At 34.4% G+C, this 16,115-nt stretch overlaps 2 protein-coding genes and 1 long non-coding RNA gene across 3 annotated transcripts; 2 read left to right on the forward strand and 1 right to left on the reverse strand.

The window, feature by feature from the left end:
* The first annotated feature begins 174 nt into the window (after window positions 1-174).
* mettl17 (methyltransferase like 17) lies at window positions 175-7,414 on the forward strand. Its single transcript, XM_005796597.3, has 14 exons — window positions 175-324; window positions 591-732; window positions 817-969; window positions 1,886-1,973; window positions 2,087-2,168; window positions 2,254-2,327; window positions 2,406-2,500; window positions 2,580-2,650; window positions 3,964-4,071; window positions 4,717-4,785; window positions 4,873-4,923; window positions 4,998-5,090; window positions 5,864-6,060; window positions 7,102-7,414. The coding sequence occupies exons 1-14, from the start codon at window positions 256-258 to the stop codon at window positions 7,202-7,204; spliced, it is 1,395 nt and encodes a 464-aa protein (XP_005796654.1). The 5' UTR covers window positions 175-255; the 3' UTR covers window positions 7,205-7,414.
* A 713-nt stretch (window positions 7,415-8,127) lies between these two features.
* sdr39u1 (short chain dehydrogenase/reductase family 39U member 1) lies at window positions 8,128-13,107 on the reverse strand. Its single transcript, XM_005796551.3, has 6 exons — window positions 12,982-13,107; window positions 12,377-12,483; window positions 12,144-12,226; window positions 10,374-10,495; window positions 10,114-10,266; window positions 8,128-8,671 (listed from the first exon to the last, which is right to left on the reverse strand). Exons 1-6 carry the CDS (start codon window positions 12,995-12,997, stop codon window positions 8,238-8,240), a joined length of 915 nt encoding a protein of 304 aa, XP_005796608.1. The 5' UTR covers window positions 12,998-13,107; the 3' UTR covers window positions 8,128-8,237.
* Window positions 13,108-14,325: 1,218 nt separating this feature from the next.
* LOC111608946 lies at window positions 14,326-15,811 on the forward strand. The gene is made up of 3 exons (XR_002752920.1): window positions 14,326-14,455; window positions 15,447-15,474; window positions 15,657-15,811. It is a non-coding gene; the product is annotated as an uncharacterized LOC111608946 (long non-coding RNA).
* The last annotated feature ends 304 nt before the right edge of the window (window positions 15,812-16,115 follow it).

Raw genomic sequence — 16,115 nt, forward strand, 5'->3', positions numbered from 1 at the left:
AACTACTTTGCAAAGAAACCGTAAAACTGCGTTGTTTCCATTCAATCGCAATATCTTCCGAGAATTTAGGGAAGAGTGAGTCCTCTTCGTATTTGTTTCGTAGTAGGAACAAAACATTCGGTCTAAGGGGTTCCTCTTTAGTAACTGATCGGACTTATTTTGTTGATGCTCAGCTATCGTACGGTGTGCTTTACGAAAGCGTGGATCAAAGTTGTTCATTTAACGGCGTTAAAGTTTATTTCTGATACCGAGAACATGGCGTCACGGAGTTACGGAGCCTGTTTTCTTTGTCATCGAGCGGCGGCGGTGAACATAATGTTCAGGGTGGGTGCAATTAGTGGCTGTCATTGAACGCAGCATCTTTACAGTGGAGGTCAGATGATAGGATTCATTAAACATTTGCCTCTTTCGAACAATATTTACCTTATTTTATTAAATTTATTCAACCTTCTCACTAGTAATATTTGAAAACAGTTTAGAAATCTTTAATGCTAAGTTTGGATATCTAGAAATCTTGCAATTAAGAAAACTTTATATACTAGATTAAATATCTGTTTTAATACATAAGTTGATTTTTTTTTCCTTTCCAGAGTGTGAGTTCAGCAGCTCTTCCTCAGCCTAAGGTCGATTTCCTGAAAGGAGAACTTCACAGGAAGCATCCAGGTGTGACCAACCTGAAGACTGTCCGGCTACCCGAACATCTCCAGCTGGCTGCACAGTCCATCATTCACAGTACGTTCACCAGCTGGAGAATGATTATCCAGAAATGAGACTCACTGCGTTACTCATTAATTAGCTTCATGTTTCCGTCTACAGGAGTTCGGGTGCCTCAGCTTGTAGAACGTTCTCAAAAGCTCACAAACTTCCTGTGGAGCCGGAAGAGAGCGGTGGAGGATTTGATGCTGAGGCAGAAAGCTGTGAGCATGGAGAAGGAACTGTGGGAGAAAGCCGTGCAGAACATCGGAAGAGGTGAAGGATTGAAGGCAGTTCGTGATAATAATCCATGCAGTTCCTTAAATTTTAGGTGCTTATAAATTAGCACAAAAGACCCAATTATTAAGCTAAAAAAGGACAATACATGATTAATTATAAATAAGAAATCCCCCTAAATTTGTTGTGCATCTGTATTTTGCTGGTTTCATAGAGGCAGTAGATTTTTTTTATTATTTTTTTTTAAAATAATAATAAAAAAATAAATATAATAAATAAAATAAATAAATAATAAATGCGCTACAGAAACTTTAGATTTCTTTGTGTGCAAAAGCATTAAAGCATTTTACTTCAACTTCACAATTACTCATAATTTTGTGTTGGATAATCACAAAAAAAAAAATCCCCATAAAACACATTTTCGTTTATGGTTGCACCTAGGCCTGTCGTGATAACAAATTGTCCCAGAAGGTTTCACAACAAACGATAATATTATTGCTTTGAGACCATTTTTAGGTAATTTAATGGTAATAATGGGATAATAATGCAAGAACACATTCTCAATGATCAATAAACTTTAAATTCTAATCAACATTTAATACTGGAACTGGAAGACATTTTAAACATCCAAGATAAATAAAACAAAAATAAAATGTCTTGTGAAGTCTCTGTAAACAAAATTGTCCTTCATTAAAAGGGGCTGATTGAGCCCAAAGCAACAGACTGATGGCTTTTGTCATCCAGTTTTTGATAGAAAGAGAGAAAAGAGAAAAACTATAAATCATACAAATGGAAATGATTGAGAAAATGTCACTGCAATTAATTCATTTATTACTTATTACCTGTTGCACAATGACACGTTCAAAAGGCTGAAGGTGTAGGAATTCTTTTTCAAAGTGCGTCTGAAGGCTTTGACAAAACCAGGAGTAATTAATTAACTGTGATCTTTTTGCAGATGTCGATGAGCAACTCCTGGGGGATCGCATCAGGAAGAAGGTTTTGTCGGAGCTCAGAAGAACGACGTATCGCTGGACGCCCCTAAAGTAACCGTGCATGCTGCTTGATTTAAGCTTAGATTAGTTATTTATTGGAGCAGCCACGTCTCACAGCTTTCAGTTTAAGGCATATAAATATCTCTGGCTGCCTTGTGTTTCAGGTACGATGAAGAGCTGAGCATGGTGTACATGGCGGCTCGGCTGGCTGGAGGCTATGCAGCAGTGAGGAGAGCTTTAAATGAGGTAGGTGTAGAGAAGATCACGTCTCCTCTAGCGGTTTCTATCAACCCTGAATTAATATTTTACTTTTTTTGTTGATTTTATTCAGATAAAGAAGCGAGATCCTTCATTTGCTCCTCAAACACTTCTGGATTTTGGTTCTGGCTTAGGAACTGTCGCCTGGTTGGTGTGCAAACTGAAACTTTTATTTGTTTGGCTGAAACTTAAATGATATATTGAGTGTCTCTCTCCGTCCATCAGGGCGTCTCACTCGTGTTGGGACGACTCTTTCAGGGAGATGGTGTGTGTGGACAGCTCTGCAGCGATGAACGTTTTGGCCGAACAACTTCTCAAAGGCACAGAAATGGATTTTAAAACAAATATGTCTCTTTTTAAAGCGAGATGTGTTAAATTAGTTTGCTTTTTTCTGCGCAGGAGATGATGAAAGAGCTCAACCGCACATCAAACACGTTTATTTCAGACAGTTTCTTCCTGTCTCTCCTAAGGTCAGTTTTAGTCCAAGAAAAATATAAAACCAACCACTAACAGGTTTCTGTGCCAACCATGTTTATTGGCACCTCAAATATGTGCAAAAATCTTTAAAATAAATTTTTTTTTATTGAAGTAACATAATCTCACATTCAACAATTCCTGAAAATTAAATATTAGTTGAATCCAGTGGCGTCCAATCGCTCAAATTTCTGCTTAAATCCTCGTAATTAGTAATAATTACTTTAGAAATCTGTCCATCTTTTCTTGTTTTTTTCACATATTCTGACTAAATGGAGGAAAAGTGTTTTAGTTTTTGACATTTATGAGTTACTTTTGCTAATTGTACCTTAGAGGGACAACAGCTAAAACTGCTCATAATGTACAAAGCAGGTATCTGAGCTCACCATGAATGTCTAATATACAGTCAAAATGAGTAAATTAGAATATTTCTGATAGGTTATGTTTTTCCAGTAACTTAGTTTGTTAAACTAAACAAATTATATAGATTAATTTCTCACAGACGGATGTTTTCAAGCCTTTATTTCTGTTAATTATGGTAATTTTCTGCTTTCAGGGAATAAAAAAACAACATTTAAGATCAGAATAATACATCAGGACAGTTAAAAATAACTAAATTTTTAGAACAGAAATGTGTGCTTAATGAAAAGAATTTGCTTGAAAACTGTTATTTTTTAGGGATGCTTTCAATTTGATGAGCTGCATTTGTAATTTACTGAATTAAGTAGTAAACATTTTAACTGATCCATACAAGACGAATAATTTGAAAGTAAAATAATATTTTTGCTTGTTAAAGTATTATAATCTTCTTTTATCTATTTATTTTTAAGCAAACTACTGCAGTGTCTTCAGTATCTTGACTTAAACTTGCTATGCTGTAAGTTAATAATACTAAATAAATATTTAATATAGTAAATGTATAATATCATTGAATGCACTCTTATATTCCTATGTAGATGCATATTTATCTTCTTTATATATATATGTATATATATATATATTTTTTTTTTTACATTTCCACGGCTGAAGATTTTTCTTAAATATTAATTTTGTATCAACTCAACCTTTATTTAACCAGATGATTGAGAACTAGTTTACAACTCCAACCTGGGACTGAGGCACCAGTAAAAGCAACAAAATAAGTTACAATTATTTCAAATTGGAATAATTAAAACCCGGAAACATTTAAAAATGGCCAGCTTTAAAACACACCTAAAGAAAAAATCAGTAGCTGAAATCTGTTATTAAAGTAAATGTTGCAGGTTTTTTTTTTTTTATGAAACCCTGAAGGTCCAGGTTCTCTCTGCAGGTCCAGTTCGATTTGGTGGTGGCAGCTTTTACCCTGTCAGAGCTTCCCAACGTGAACGACCGGGCGGACGCCGTGATGACGCTCTGGAGGAAGACGAACTCCTACCTGGTCTGTTCAATCTGGGATTTATCTGCTGTTATATTTATATAATACACAAGGAAAAATGTAATAATTTTGTTGCAAATTTGTAAGAGTTTATTATAATAAATGAGTAACTAAATAAACACAAGCATAAAATAACACAGTACTAGATATTATAAAGAAGATTGTAACAATAATAAAGAAAATTTCTAAAATTCTCAAAACGAATCAACTAAGTGAAAAGAAATCAATTTATTTAATGAACATAACTATTAAATTTAAATGGTAGCAATAATAAAGATAATAATAATATATTTTAAAAACAAATGTATACATAAATAAAAATAAATTGAAAAAATATATCATTTAAATAATTACCTAAATAAAATTAACATTTCTTGATTGTATAATAATTTGGTAGTTATTATCTAAAAATAATAAAAATAAAAGAAGTAAATAATTAAATATTTAGTAAATTACTAATGTATAAATAAATCTATGAATTTCAAGAGGAAAATAAATAAGAGTATAAGGTTTAGTATTCGTTTTCATCAGAATAATATTATTAATATCATTTATTTAAATTCCAAATAAGTACTTTAATTAAAGTAATGAATAGTAGATTTGCTGATTAGATTAATGATTAACCAATAATTGAAATGTTTGTTTTAGGTGCTGGTGGAAAATGGTACCAAAGAGGGCCATCAGATGATGCTGGAGGCCAGAGACGTTTTGCTAACGGTACTCAAGTATTTCACAAAACAGTGAATCAGTCATTTTGATTAGTAATGTTAGCCCAGTGCAGTAATCCATATTATTGATCTCCAGAAACAGGAAAAAGTCGTTCATGACCCCAGACCAGCATCAGTGTTTGCACCGGTAGGATTAAAACAAGTTTTAAAATCCAGCAGCTTCAGGGTCTTTTTGTTGATAATCTTTGCTTCTGTTCTCAGTGCCCTCATGAGATGATGTGTCCCAAACTGGCCCAGAAACCCGTCACGCCCTGCAACTTCCACCAGCGCTACCATCCTCTTCCTCTGCCAGGGGTAAAACTCCTCATCTGTAAATCCGCCAAGCAGGAAATCAGGAGTAACTGTTCATTTTTTAGCTTAAAAATACATTTTTATGATGAAAGTAAATACTTTTATGTTGAGAGAGAAGGCCTGTCGCAACAAATCAAGGAATCGCATGGTAAACTGAAATGAGCTCAATAATCTCCATTTGCATTAATTATCGTTTTTCTCTCTTTCTACCAAAAACTGAAAGTCCTCAGTCTGGCTCTTTGGTCTCAACTAGTTCTTTCTTTAAGGATAATTTTGTTTACAGAGACTTCACAACTAATTTTCTTTGCTGTTTCTGTTGTTTTGTTTATTTATTTTGGATATTTAAAATGTCTTCCAGTTCCAGCTCATTACAATGAAAAATTTATGGATTTTTGAGAATGTGTTCTTGCACTATCATGCCGTCATATTACTTGAAAATGGCCTCAAAACAACAATATTATCATTTATCACAATAATATCCTGAGTAATTTATCAACCAGCAAGATTTCTTAAAGTGACAAGCCTGGTTGAGAGTAAATTTGTTGCAACTTTTGTCAAGATTTTAAATAAAAATCTTGCATCCGAAAAAGATTATTACATTTAATTTTCACTAAAATAACACAAGAAGTTGTTTAATTGCTTTGTTGACATATTAAGTGTCTGATCATCCAGACACAAACTTGTCATGATAGAAAAACAACAATTGACAGGTGAGCATTTTGTTCATCAAAGCTTCAATATTTTCTCAATCACTGTTTTTTTTTTTTTTAATTCAGAGGCATGAGTGTCAGACAGAGAAGTTCAGCTACCTGATCCTGAGTCGAACAGAACCGGCAGAGCCGACACCAGAAGGTCTGGACTGGGGCCGGCTGATCGCGCCGGTTCTGTGCAGAACGCGGCACGTCCACTGCCACGTGTGCCGCTCCGACGGACGGCTGCAGCACATGGTGGTGACGGCACGGAAACACAGCCGGTAAGAAAAACCGCTGGGCTGTGATTATGGTGTGAAAATTATTATCAGAGGGTTTGAAAACCAGGGTGGATCTCATTTTATATTGGTGACTATTTAGAATACTCCAGTCAAAAAGGAAAGTGGTATTAAGAAGCAAAAGACACATTAATTGGGGTAAAACTTTAACTATTTTATTCATTTTAATGTTATTTTTGTAATGTTATGTTTGTGTGTCAATAACAAGTTTTACACAAAAAAAATGTTAAATAAAAGGAGTATTAATTGAATTTATTTTAACAGTAAACGTAGGAACTAGATTTTAAAAATAGTCATTTAGTTGAGTTTTTTTTTTACAGTCACAGATTAAAGGAAAGGATGACTTCCATAGTTACAATTAGATAAAATGATGATAAATATTTTAAATAATGATTATTAAATTCAGTTATTACAGAGACAGAGGATCATAATAAGTCTTTTTTTTAAAAATACAATGTAAAATATCAGATAAATTTAAAATCTTAAAAGTAAACAGTTTAAACATTGGATTTGACAATACCAAGATTTTTTTTAAAGTGTCTTTTTCTACATTTGTTTTATAAACTTACTAACAACAATTATCTCTTAAATTGGATTTTTTTCTGTATTTATTCAGATTTTATTTATATATTTCTTGCATAAAAAACTATTAGTACTGAAAACATTTTAATATTAGGTAATATTGAGTCTTCCTCCGAGCTCCAGTAATTATTTTTTGTTTATATTTACTAGCAACTTTTTATGGAGCGGAAAAGTTCCTGGGAATAATCAGATGTAATGTAGTAAAAACTGGCAGAAAATATTCTTAGATTTCATTTTAGGGCAAAAATCTCTGTCTCATTTTTTAAAATTATTATTCTCAAAAAGTTAAAAACACGGTGTCTATGGACAATTTGAGAAATGCTCCACAAATGTCATAATTTATTTCTTTTCTTACTGGAGAAATTAACAATACTATTTCAGATTGATCAGCTTGAAGAATATTTGTTGTGCGGTTTTTATCTGAAATAAATTGTGTTTTGTCAGAGATATGTACCGCTGCGCGCGGAACAGCGAATGGGGAGATCAGCTGCCGATTGTTGAGAATGTCAAAGAAGAGACGAAGGTCCACAGCGACTCGGAGAGCTGATTCAGATGAAAACCTGGACATTTTGGACTTCCTGAGTATTGGAAACAAAAATATCACTTTGAATTAGAATCTACTTTCTTCTCTCTGTGTTTTGTAAATCACAGTAGGTATGCCTCTATTATACACTTACATATTTTATTTGGTGCCATTGTCTCATTGATTATTTTGTTTATGAGTCTGATGCATCCAATTAAAGTTTCTTTTCAAAGATGTCAAAATCAAACTAACTTACAACCTTCAGACGCTGCAGATGAATATATTTGTTTTGCCCGATCCAGCAGTTGAATCTGATCATTCCTGCTATCATGTGATCTTAGTGTTATATTTTCAGATTAGTGCATGTGCTAATAAAAATATTTAACTCTTATTTGCTAACAACAATTAAGGTTGTAACCTTTTCACAGCTATGTTGAGAAGCAGATGGCTATGCCACTTCCGAGAGGTTATTTTTGCTAATTTGCTTGATATGCATCATATTGAATTGAGACAAGAGGGTTAAACATAAAATTTTAAAGTGTCTATAATTGATGGGGACTGAAGGAAGGAACATTTAGGCAACTCAATATTTAGTTTTATCTACATGAACATTTTTTTTTGTTGTCTTAGTGGTCTCAGAAAGCTCCCATGGGATCAAAATAATTTCATTTTTCATCAGTCAAGAGAAGGATGAAAACTTATTTCCACAACGTTGGGTAAACTCTCCCAACATTTTATGTAAAAGGGTAAAAAATTAGCTTTCAGAAGCCGAATCTACGTTGTTGACCCATAACACTAGTAAGACATGGTGATGTTTATTATTAAGAAAATAAATAATTATTTACTATTAATCAGGCATCTCTCATCTAATTGTGGAGTTTTATTAATGAGAGTGAAAACATCTGGTGAGTTATTTTATTTAATGTGAAAAAAGTCCCATTGCCTTAAAACGAAGCAGCTTACTTTTTTATTTTTTACCAATATATAGAAGGCAGTAAATGATTTTCATTCATGTTTTTACAGAAAAGAAGATGAAATAAATTTCCAATATTAGTTATTAACTCCCTACAATCTGTTTCAGAGCTAAGGTCAAGTCTGGGTACTCGAACTGATATCCAGACTCTAGTGTTTTCAGGGGAATGACTTTCTGGCCCTTTGTGAGGATCACAGCCCTCTCTGAGCCCAACATGGCGCTCAAGACGAACTCAGGAACGGGAAAGATCGTGGGCCGCCTCAGGATCCGACCCAGCTCCTTGGTGAACTCGTGGTTGGTGGTGATCGCAGGTGCAACTCCGTTGTACACCTGCGGTGAGGGGGGCGGGGCTTCGGTGTTCCTTAGGGGCTCCAGAGAGCGAGCGATGATTCCTGCCAGATCCGAGACGTGGATCCAGGGGAAAGGCTGCCTTCCAGAGCCCAACGTACCTCCGAGTCCGAGCCAGAAGGGCAGCAGCATCTGCTTCATAGCACCGCCATCTCGACCCAACACTGCCCCTAGTGGACGGAAGGAAGAATGAGTGAAATATCGTCTGTCCCTTTAAGAGCTACAATCAAACTGCAGGTGAACGCGACGCAAAGTTTTAGTTGTGCTTTGTTTTTATTAGCCTCATTCGTTTTGTTATGATTTTCTGACAATCATGTGGGCTCCCATTGTTGAATAAACTTAAAAATCGATCCATAGACGGCGGGATCCGTTATTACTTCCGTAAACAGTGCGCTGCTGTGTGACGTCAGCGTTTTTCTTCTGCGCATGTGCGTCGCAGTTGTAAACCGTTCACAGAAATTTGAATGCGGTCACATCCAACGAAATAAAAATCGGATTTCAGGGATAAATAGATAAATAAATAGGTAACTAATCGGAATTGGAGGTGAATGTAACACATGTGTTTTTTTCTTTTTAAATCTGATTTGAATAATTTTATAATTTTTTTCTATCACTTTTTCCTTAAAATTAAATAGCAAATAATAGAAAATATCTTTAAAAGCTGGCTTTTATTTCAGTCAATCCTCCTGTGAGTTGACCTGAATTCAAAGTTGAAATTAATAGAAAGTGTAAAACATGCTCATCACATAAATGGGTTTGCTAACTAAACAATGGAAACCCAAGGATTATATTGGTGGAAAATAAACCCAGATTTTCCAAAGATTAAGTCTTGAAAAATCAAATAATCAATAAAATCGATTTATCGGCCAGCCTCAGTTACCGGTATCAAGGTGCATAAAGAGTTTTTAGAACGTTACAGGACCATAACCATGAAACATTTTCTAAAGTTTCCTATAAGTAACCAGACAGCTAGAAAAGACATGCTGTCTTTTTTACTTGAAAACTAATACTAAAAAAACAAATACAACTTTTTGCTTAATATTACATATTGAAACAATATATATTATTGAGATAACATTATTTTAAATGTAATATTTTATTTTGCAGGAGTAATTCAATATTTTTAGAAGTTATTTTTCCCCCATTTTTTTAGGTAGTTATATTTTTTACCAAACCATTTAGTAGAGGTTGTGTGAAAGATTTTATTTTATGCCTTTATGCCTAGTTTCTAATTGATGCTTTTTTGTTTAAAATTGTGCCCTATATTCTTGAAATAAATACACAACTTGTTCCACAAAACTTGACTGAAAATAACATACTGAAAACCAAATTGTGGAATCAACAAGGTGATTCACAAAGAGAAATAGCCTGATAAGCATCTTAGACCCTATGTTATCTTTATATTCTGGACAAAAAAATCACCCAAAATAAAACTTTGACAAACCTTTAGAAAAGATGGAGATTGTGGATTAAGACCTCAGTCTACAAAAATGTCTGTCTCTTTGTAAGTAACTAAAGAAACCAGAGGTGATTTAAAACTTTTGCATATCTCTAAATGGGAGTAGGCATGAACAAATCTCCCTCAGCTTCTTTACTGCCCCTCTGAACGTACCGGCCCGAATGACGACTTGTTTGGTGGTTTTCGCTGCGTTCTCAGGAAGAAACGCTGCAGCCTCCCACTCTTTGACGAGTTGTGAGAGGAGGTCAAAGGGCGTCCACTCACTGTCTTCTGTGTACTCAGTTGTGGGACTGGGTTTGTAGCAAGCTGTGAGTCAACGAGGAAAACCAGACAAAATCAATCATAAATCTGAATCCCATTTTGTGCCTTTTGCAGCTGCTAAGCGAGCAGTTAGCAACCAGGTGGACCCGTACCTATACCGGAAACCAGAACCCAGGAGTGAGGAGGGCTGGAAGACGCAGCGATGGCTTGAGACAAAGCTTTAGTTGTGTCAATACGACTGGAGAATAAATCCTTTTTATAGCTTTCATTCCACCTGGAAGGACAAAAAAATTAGGTTATAGATCTGACTTAAAGTACAACATGACTGAAGGATGTTACTAATTCAAGGAGCCAAAAGCAGGATACATTTTGAAATACATAGAAATACCAGAAAAGGCAAGGTAGCGAATTTACACTATTGTTTTTATTACATTATTTTAAACACTGTTTAAAAACTATTCCAACTATTTCTAACCCCTTATATACAAGGTTCAGTAAAGCCTCTTGTGAGCAGATAATATAAACTCTACAGCATATGGTTTTTCACATGATGCAAATAAATAAAACAGTTTTAGGTTAAGGTTTTGAGCAGGTTACTATGAAGCACAAATCCTGAGGTAGAGCAGTTTTAAACGTGATTAAAATCAGGCTTTGTTGCTAAGTAAGCAGTACTTACACACTGTTCATGTCTAAATTCAACGTTCCCAGCCTTGTTTTCCAAAATTCACAACTATTTTCAAATAAACAGAAATATTCTTTATTAATATGGTGGAAATATGGATGGGGTCTATAAAAGCTGTGAAAAAATATATTTCTATCATCACAGTTGTGTAGTAATAAGTTACATTTATTTTTACAACAACTTTTTAGGGGGAAAAATACTTTTAGGAGTACTTTTACTATGTTGTACTTTTTACTTTTGCTTGAGTATTATATTTATGGAGTATTTCTACTCTTACTTGAATAAAATGTCTTGATTATCTACCCGCTGAATGAAAAACAAACATGTTTTCACCGAACATTCGCCAGACACAGACACACACCTGCAGCTTTTGTTAAAGTTTATAAGTTCTGTATTGAAAGAAACTGATTTGGAAACATTTTCTTTTGCCTGTGTTAGAATAATTATATTTTGTTATCATTCTTACATAAGTAGTTACCAGTTTGTTTTTCATTTAAAGGTTTAGTATTCACACCCCAGAGAGGAGGAATTTGTTAAACCGTGTGAAAGACAAAACTTGCTTTTTCCCTAAACCTTGAAGCTGCAGCTGCTTCTTATCTCGGGATCCTCCTTAAACTGCTTGTGTGTAGAATGCAGTTCTTCCTTGTTTCAGAATAGCCATTCTTTGATTTATCACTCTCCCACATTTCACTCTTGACTCCCTTCTTTCTCCTGCTTAATAAAAAGACAGGAAACAATGGAAATGTGGGAAATACTTCAGGCTCTGCTGCAGGGAGTCAGAACGCATGGTAAACACCTTGCAGAAGTGGTTTGCTGTGTTTTGTCCTTCTGCAGAAGCTTGGTTGAAAACTCAAACGTTTTCTATGGTTCTTTCTTTCTATTTAGGTAAACAAAATACCTATCAGCCCGATTTTGTTATTTTTTTTGATAATTTCATCAGTTACTCATTACTTGAGTAGACTTTATACCAAATACGTTTTTACTCATACTTGAATCATTTCTTGGATGGCAACTTTATACTTTTACTTGAGTGAAAACAAGTTGTGCTACTCTAACTTGAGTACAATTTTTGGGTACTGTGCACACCTTTGTCTATCAGATAGCTAAAATTTGGTGGCTATGTTATACTTATTACATACAGAAAAATGCGTTGTAATTGTTTTTCTATCATTGTGATGGAAATAGGCTTCAAAACCAAGTCAGATTGCAATAAAAACTCTTTTTTTGGGCGGGTTCTCACCATCGAAGGGGGTTAAGAACATTCTCTCCTGCCAAGTTGACGGCACCATCACAAGGCGGCAGACCGTGAGACTCCAGTTCTTTCTGCAGGAGCAAAAAGATACAATTCAAGAAATTACAGGCATTTTTGCGTTGATAGAGAAGCAAAGTAACATTGTAGAAAAGGAAATTCCCTGTTCATTATTATCAATCTAGAGAAGGTAATGATTGAGGAGCTGAACCTCCTGGTCATACCCATGTTATCCTTCCTGGACCAGGCTGACGGGATATCAACGTGACCTCGTGACCTTTGTCTCTGAGCAGGCGTGTCAGCTCACGACCCACAAAGCCAGAGCCCCCTCCTGAGAGACAGACACAAATCAAACATACAGACTGTAAGCTTGAAAGAAAATAGTAAATCAGGAGAGATAATTTTACAATATATCAACTTTAAGAAAATACCATCTAAACTTCTCACTACAACGTTAATGTATTGCATAATACACTAATTAATGAATTATTTCATGCTTTAAGTATATAGTTGTGCTGACATCATCTTCAACCCCCCAAAAGGATCGAGCAGCTGTGAATAGTGCGCATGCGCACTTTACATGCTTACAAAACAAAACACATGCGTGGATTTTGCTTAAATAACAAGGAAATTCAAAATACAGCGATCTCGTTTTATCTTTCAACTGACGGCAGGATTTTAAACGCACCTGGATTATCTGTTGCATTAAATATCAATTCAATCTAGGTTTTGTCAGCAGCCCTAACCTTAGCTTAGCAAGCTAGCTTGAACTGTTTTGGCCTTTCTGAGAATTTAAAAATAAACAGATAACTGCAATAGCTTTTCTTACCGATTAAGACTCTCATTGCCAAAGGTTTCCACCCAACGCTGACTTTAAATCCCTCAACGTCGCCTCTATTAACAGTTTTCTCCTCTGTCTGTCACTCTAAGTTCTTACTACGCTTTTTTTTCTCCCTCTTTTGGTCCAGTGGGCTTTCCGTACTACAACATGGTGAACTACATTTTGTAGTTTTTTCCCCCTTTTTTTATTCGTTGGGAAAATCTGCCACCTACTGGTTTTGTTGCGATAATGTACTGTAGTAGAAGGACGGTTACTGAATGTGAAAACTCAATAAATAGATTCATTTATCAGATTTTTTTGTGTTTTGATAACTATGTAACACTTTTCTTCCACTTCAAATTATGTTGTATTTTGAGGTCTTTTATCACATTCAATTTGTGCATTACAATTATGCATGTATTTAGATTATTTGTGTGTTGGGAGTTTACCACGTGTTATTAAAATGGAAAAACGTGTTTATATTTAGGAGAATACCTTTAGATATAACTGTTAATTTGGGATCATTTTGATTTAAAAAGACTTGAATAGGTTTTTATGAATTTTACTTCCTTTTCTTCTATTTCAGATTTGATTTTATGTTGTTTTGATGCATATTTTTGGTTGTTTTCTTGTAAGTAATATTGCCTGTGTATCAGTTTAATAATTCAAATATATTATATCCTATACAGATAAACAACAAAACTAAAATACTTTAAAATACAAGAAAGATGATGGTTGTAGTAGCAAAAAAAAAAAATTAAAAAAAATTAAATGTTCATAATTCAAATTATTGAACTGACCAATCAGAAAGAGTCAATTGATAATGGGGTTGTTGAGACAATAAAGCAGGTTTATTTTTATGGATATTGTTTTTGTATCCAATGAATATTTAAATATGATGTGCAGTGAACAAATTTAATATCAGCCATATTTTGTAATTGTTTCCAATTCAACTTGTAGCTTAATAGTTGTTTCCAAGCTGAAAATATATTGATCACTTAATGAAAAAGTTGAGACACTTTGTAGTATTTGGCTGGATATACAGTATAGGATAAATACAAATAAATAAATAAATATATATAATAAATAAATAAAATATACATGTTTCCCCAGTATTTATTTTTCTATTTCAGCCTGTAAAGATAAAACAAGAACATACAAACTCATATATGAAGTTAATTCATTATAATGTGATTGTAATGTTATTGGTCTAATTTTGAATTATTTGTAGATTTGGGACCTGGGAAGCCTTGATTTCAACAGCAACATGCAAACATAATTAAAGAAATCAAGTGGTGACATGAAATTTTATCTTGCCGTAAGCCGGAAGTTGCCCGTGTGTGACGTCAAACACGTGGTTTGATAACGAGATAAAATGAGGCGCAGCCTCATTAACATTCTCTCTTCCTTGTCACGGAGCGAGAGGAAGGAGTTGCTGCTGCAAGGAAACTAAAACATCAGCCGTTTGAAAGCCTAAAATGCGGTAAGGGTCGTATTTGTTCGTGTCCGGTTTGTTTTCTTGCTTGGTGACGCATTTGATGCCGGAGCAGGTGGATGATCGTTGCGGTTCAGGATCATCTTTAGCTCTTTGTTGCAGCGTTAGCGCCAAACCGACCTCGTGGTTTGATTTCACAGGAGATACTCGACAAGAAAGGCGTTTAAATAAAAGCTCAGAGCCATTTGATGATTTCTGTAAAAGTGCTAAATTCATAATGGTGTCAGACAATTTGTGCTGCACCGGGTTTATTTGACTTTAGCTGAAATCCTCATTTAAGTCAATTTATTTTAAGTTGTATTTCAAAACTGGATTCATTACACTATTATGATTTATTGTTTTTGAAAATCCTAAATTCATTATTTTCTAAAAAAACAATAAACATCAGACCTATTAAAGATTTTCATTATATAAATTTTCCTCAACATTTCTAAACTGACTTGTTGTTCACCTGAGTCGGGTGATGGGTTCAATGAAAAGTTGCCAAATTGGCTTGCTGAGAGTGCTGTATATCTACCATATTGATTAAAGTTTAGTGGAAGGAAAAAGTGTGGCGTATTAAAACAGGTGCATGAGCCACAGCCACGATTTCAAAGATGAAAGTAAATTCTGCATGTGTGTTGGAAATTGAGCTCTCAACCTAGGAGATTTTTACCTTTTCAGAAAAACATTGTTTTATATAATTAAAGCATTTTTTTTAAAAGCTTATTGAGATGCACCTCTAGTTTTCCCTTTTAGTAGCTGTACTGTGAGCTATTTGGTTAAAATCCTGAAAGTTGCCTTTTTATGTCGTTAGCGTGTCGTACTGAACTTTTGGAGTCAAACCTTGCATGATGAGTTGCATGTGAGTCCGTGTTTCACCTGAAACTGATGATTTTACTTTCACTGCACTGATGGGTTTGACTTTACTGATATGCTCTCCAGATTTAGGACACCACAGCTGAGACTAACCTTTAATTTCCCTTTCTCTCCTTTTTAGGAAGGATGCATTAGGAAAACCACTTGAGGTAAGAACATCTGGTTTTAAATGTACCATCAAATGCAAGCATCCACTTTTAGTTTACAGTGCTGTACATTTCTACTTTGATTCTGGTTTGTGATCTAGTAACAGATGGATGCAGAAGTTATATTTTTACACTTGTAACATTAAGTTGAGCGAACTGATCTCTGTTTTCCTTTTCCTCCACAGGTCGGGTGTCAGGAGTCTGCTTGTTGACCTAACGCCTCAATTTTTAGAAATTTCTACTGATTTTAAATGTTATATATCCTGGAAGAGCTACATGTAAAAAAAGACAGTTTAAATTTAAAGCCTAAACGACAATAAAATACTCTGCAAAACAAAAAGTAAAGCCTCCAAGATTTTTTGTATAAATGTTTTATTTTCCAAGGTTTGCAGTTTTTAAAATTTTCTTAAGGGTAGCTGGCATCACTATTGAGTCGCTTTCATCAAAGGGTAACGCAGTAAAGAAAACCTGAAAACTTTGCTAGCAACTTGGTTCCTATTTGATAAATGGTTTTGGTTTGTTGGAAACAATTAGAGAGATACAAAAATAAAATTACAGAAATAGTCATATTACACAAATAAGCTTGTACAAGAATAAAGTCAAAATAATAGGTCACTATCAGAATAAAAATGTAATTTTTTTAT

Source organism: Xiphophorus maculatus, chromosome 6, assembly GCF_002775205.1.
Source record: "Xiphophorus maculatus strain JP 163 A chromosome 6, X_maculatus-5.0-male, whole genome shotgun sequence".
NCBI classification, from domain to species: domain Eukaryota; kingdom Metazoa; phylum Chordata; class Actinopteri; order Cyprinodontiformes; family Poeciliidae; genus Xiphophorus; species Xiphophorus maculatus.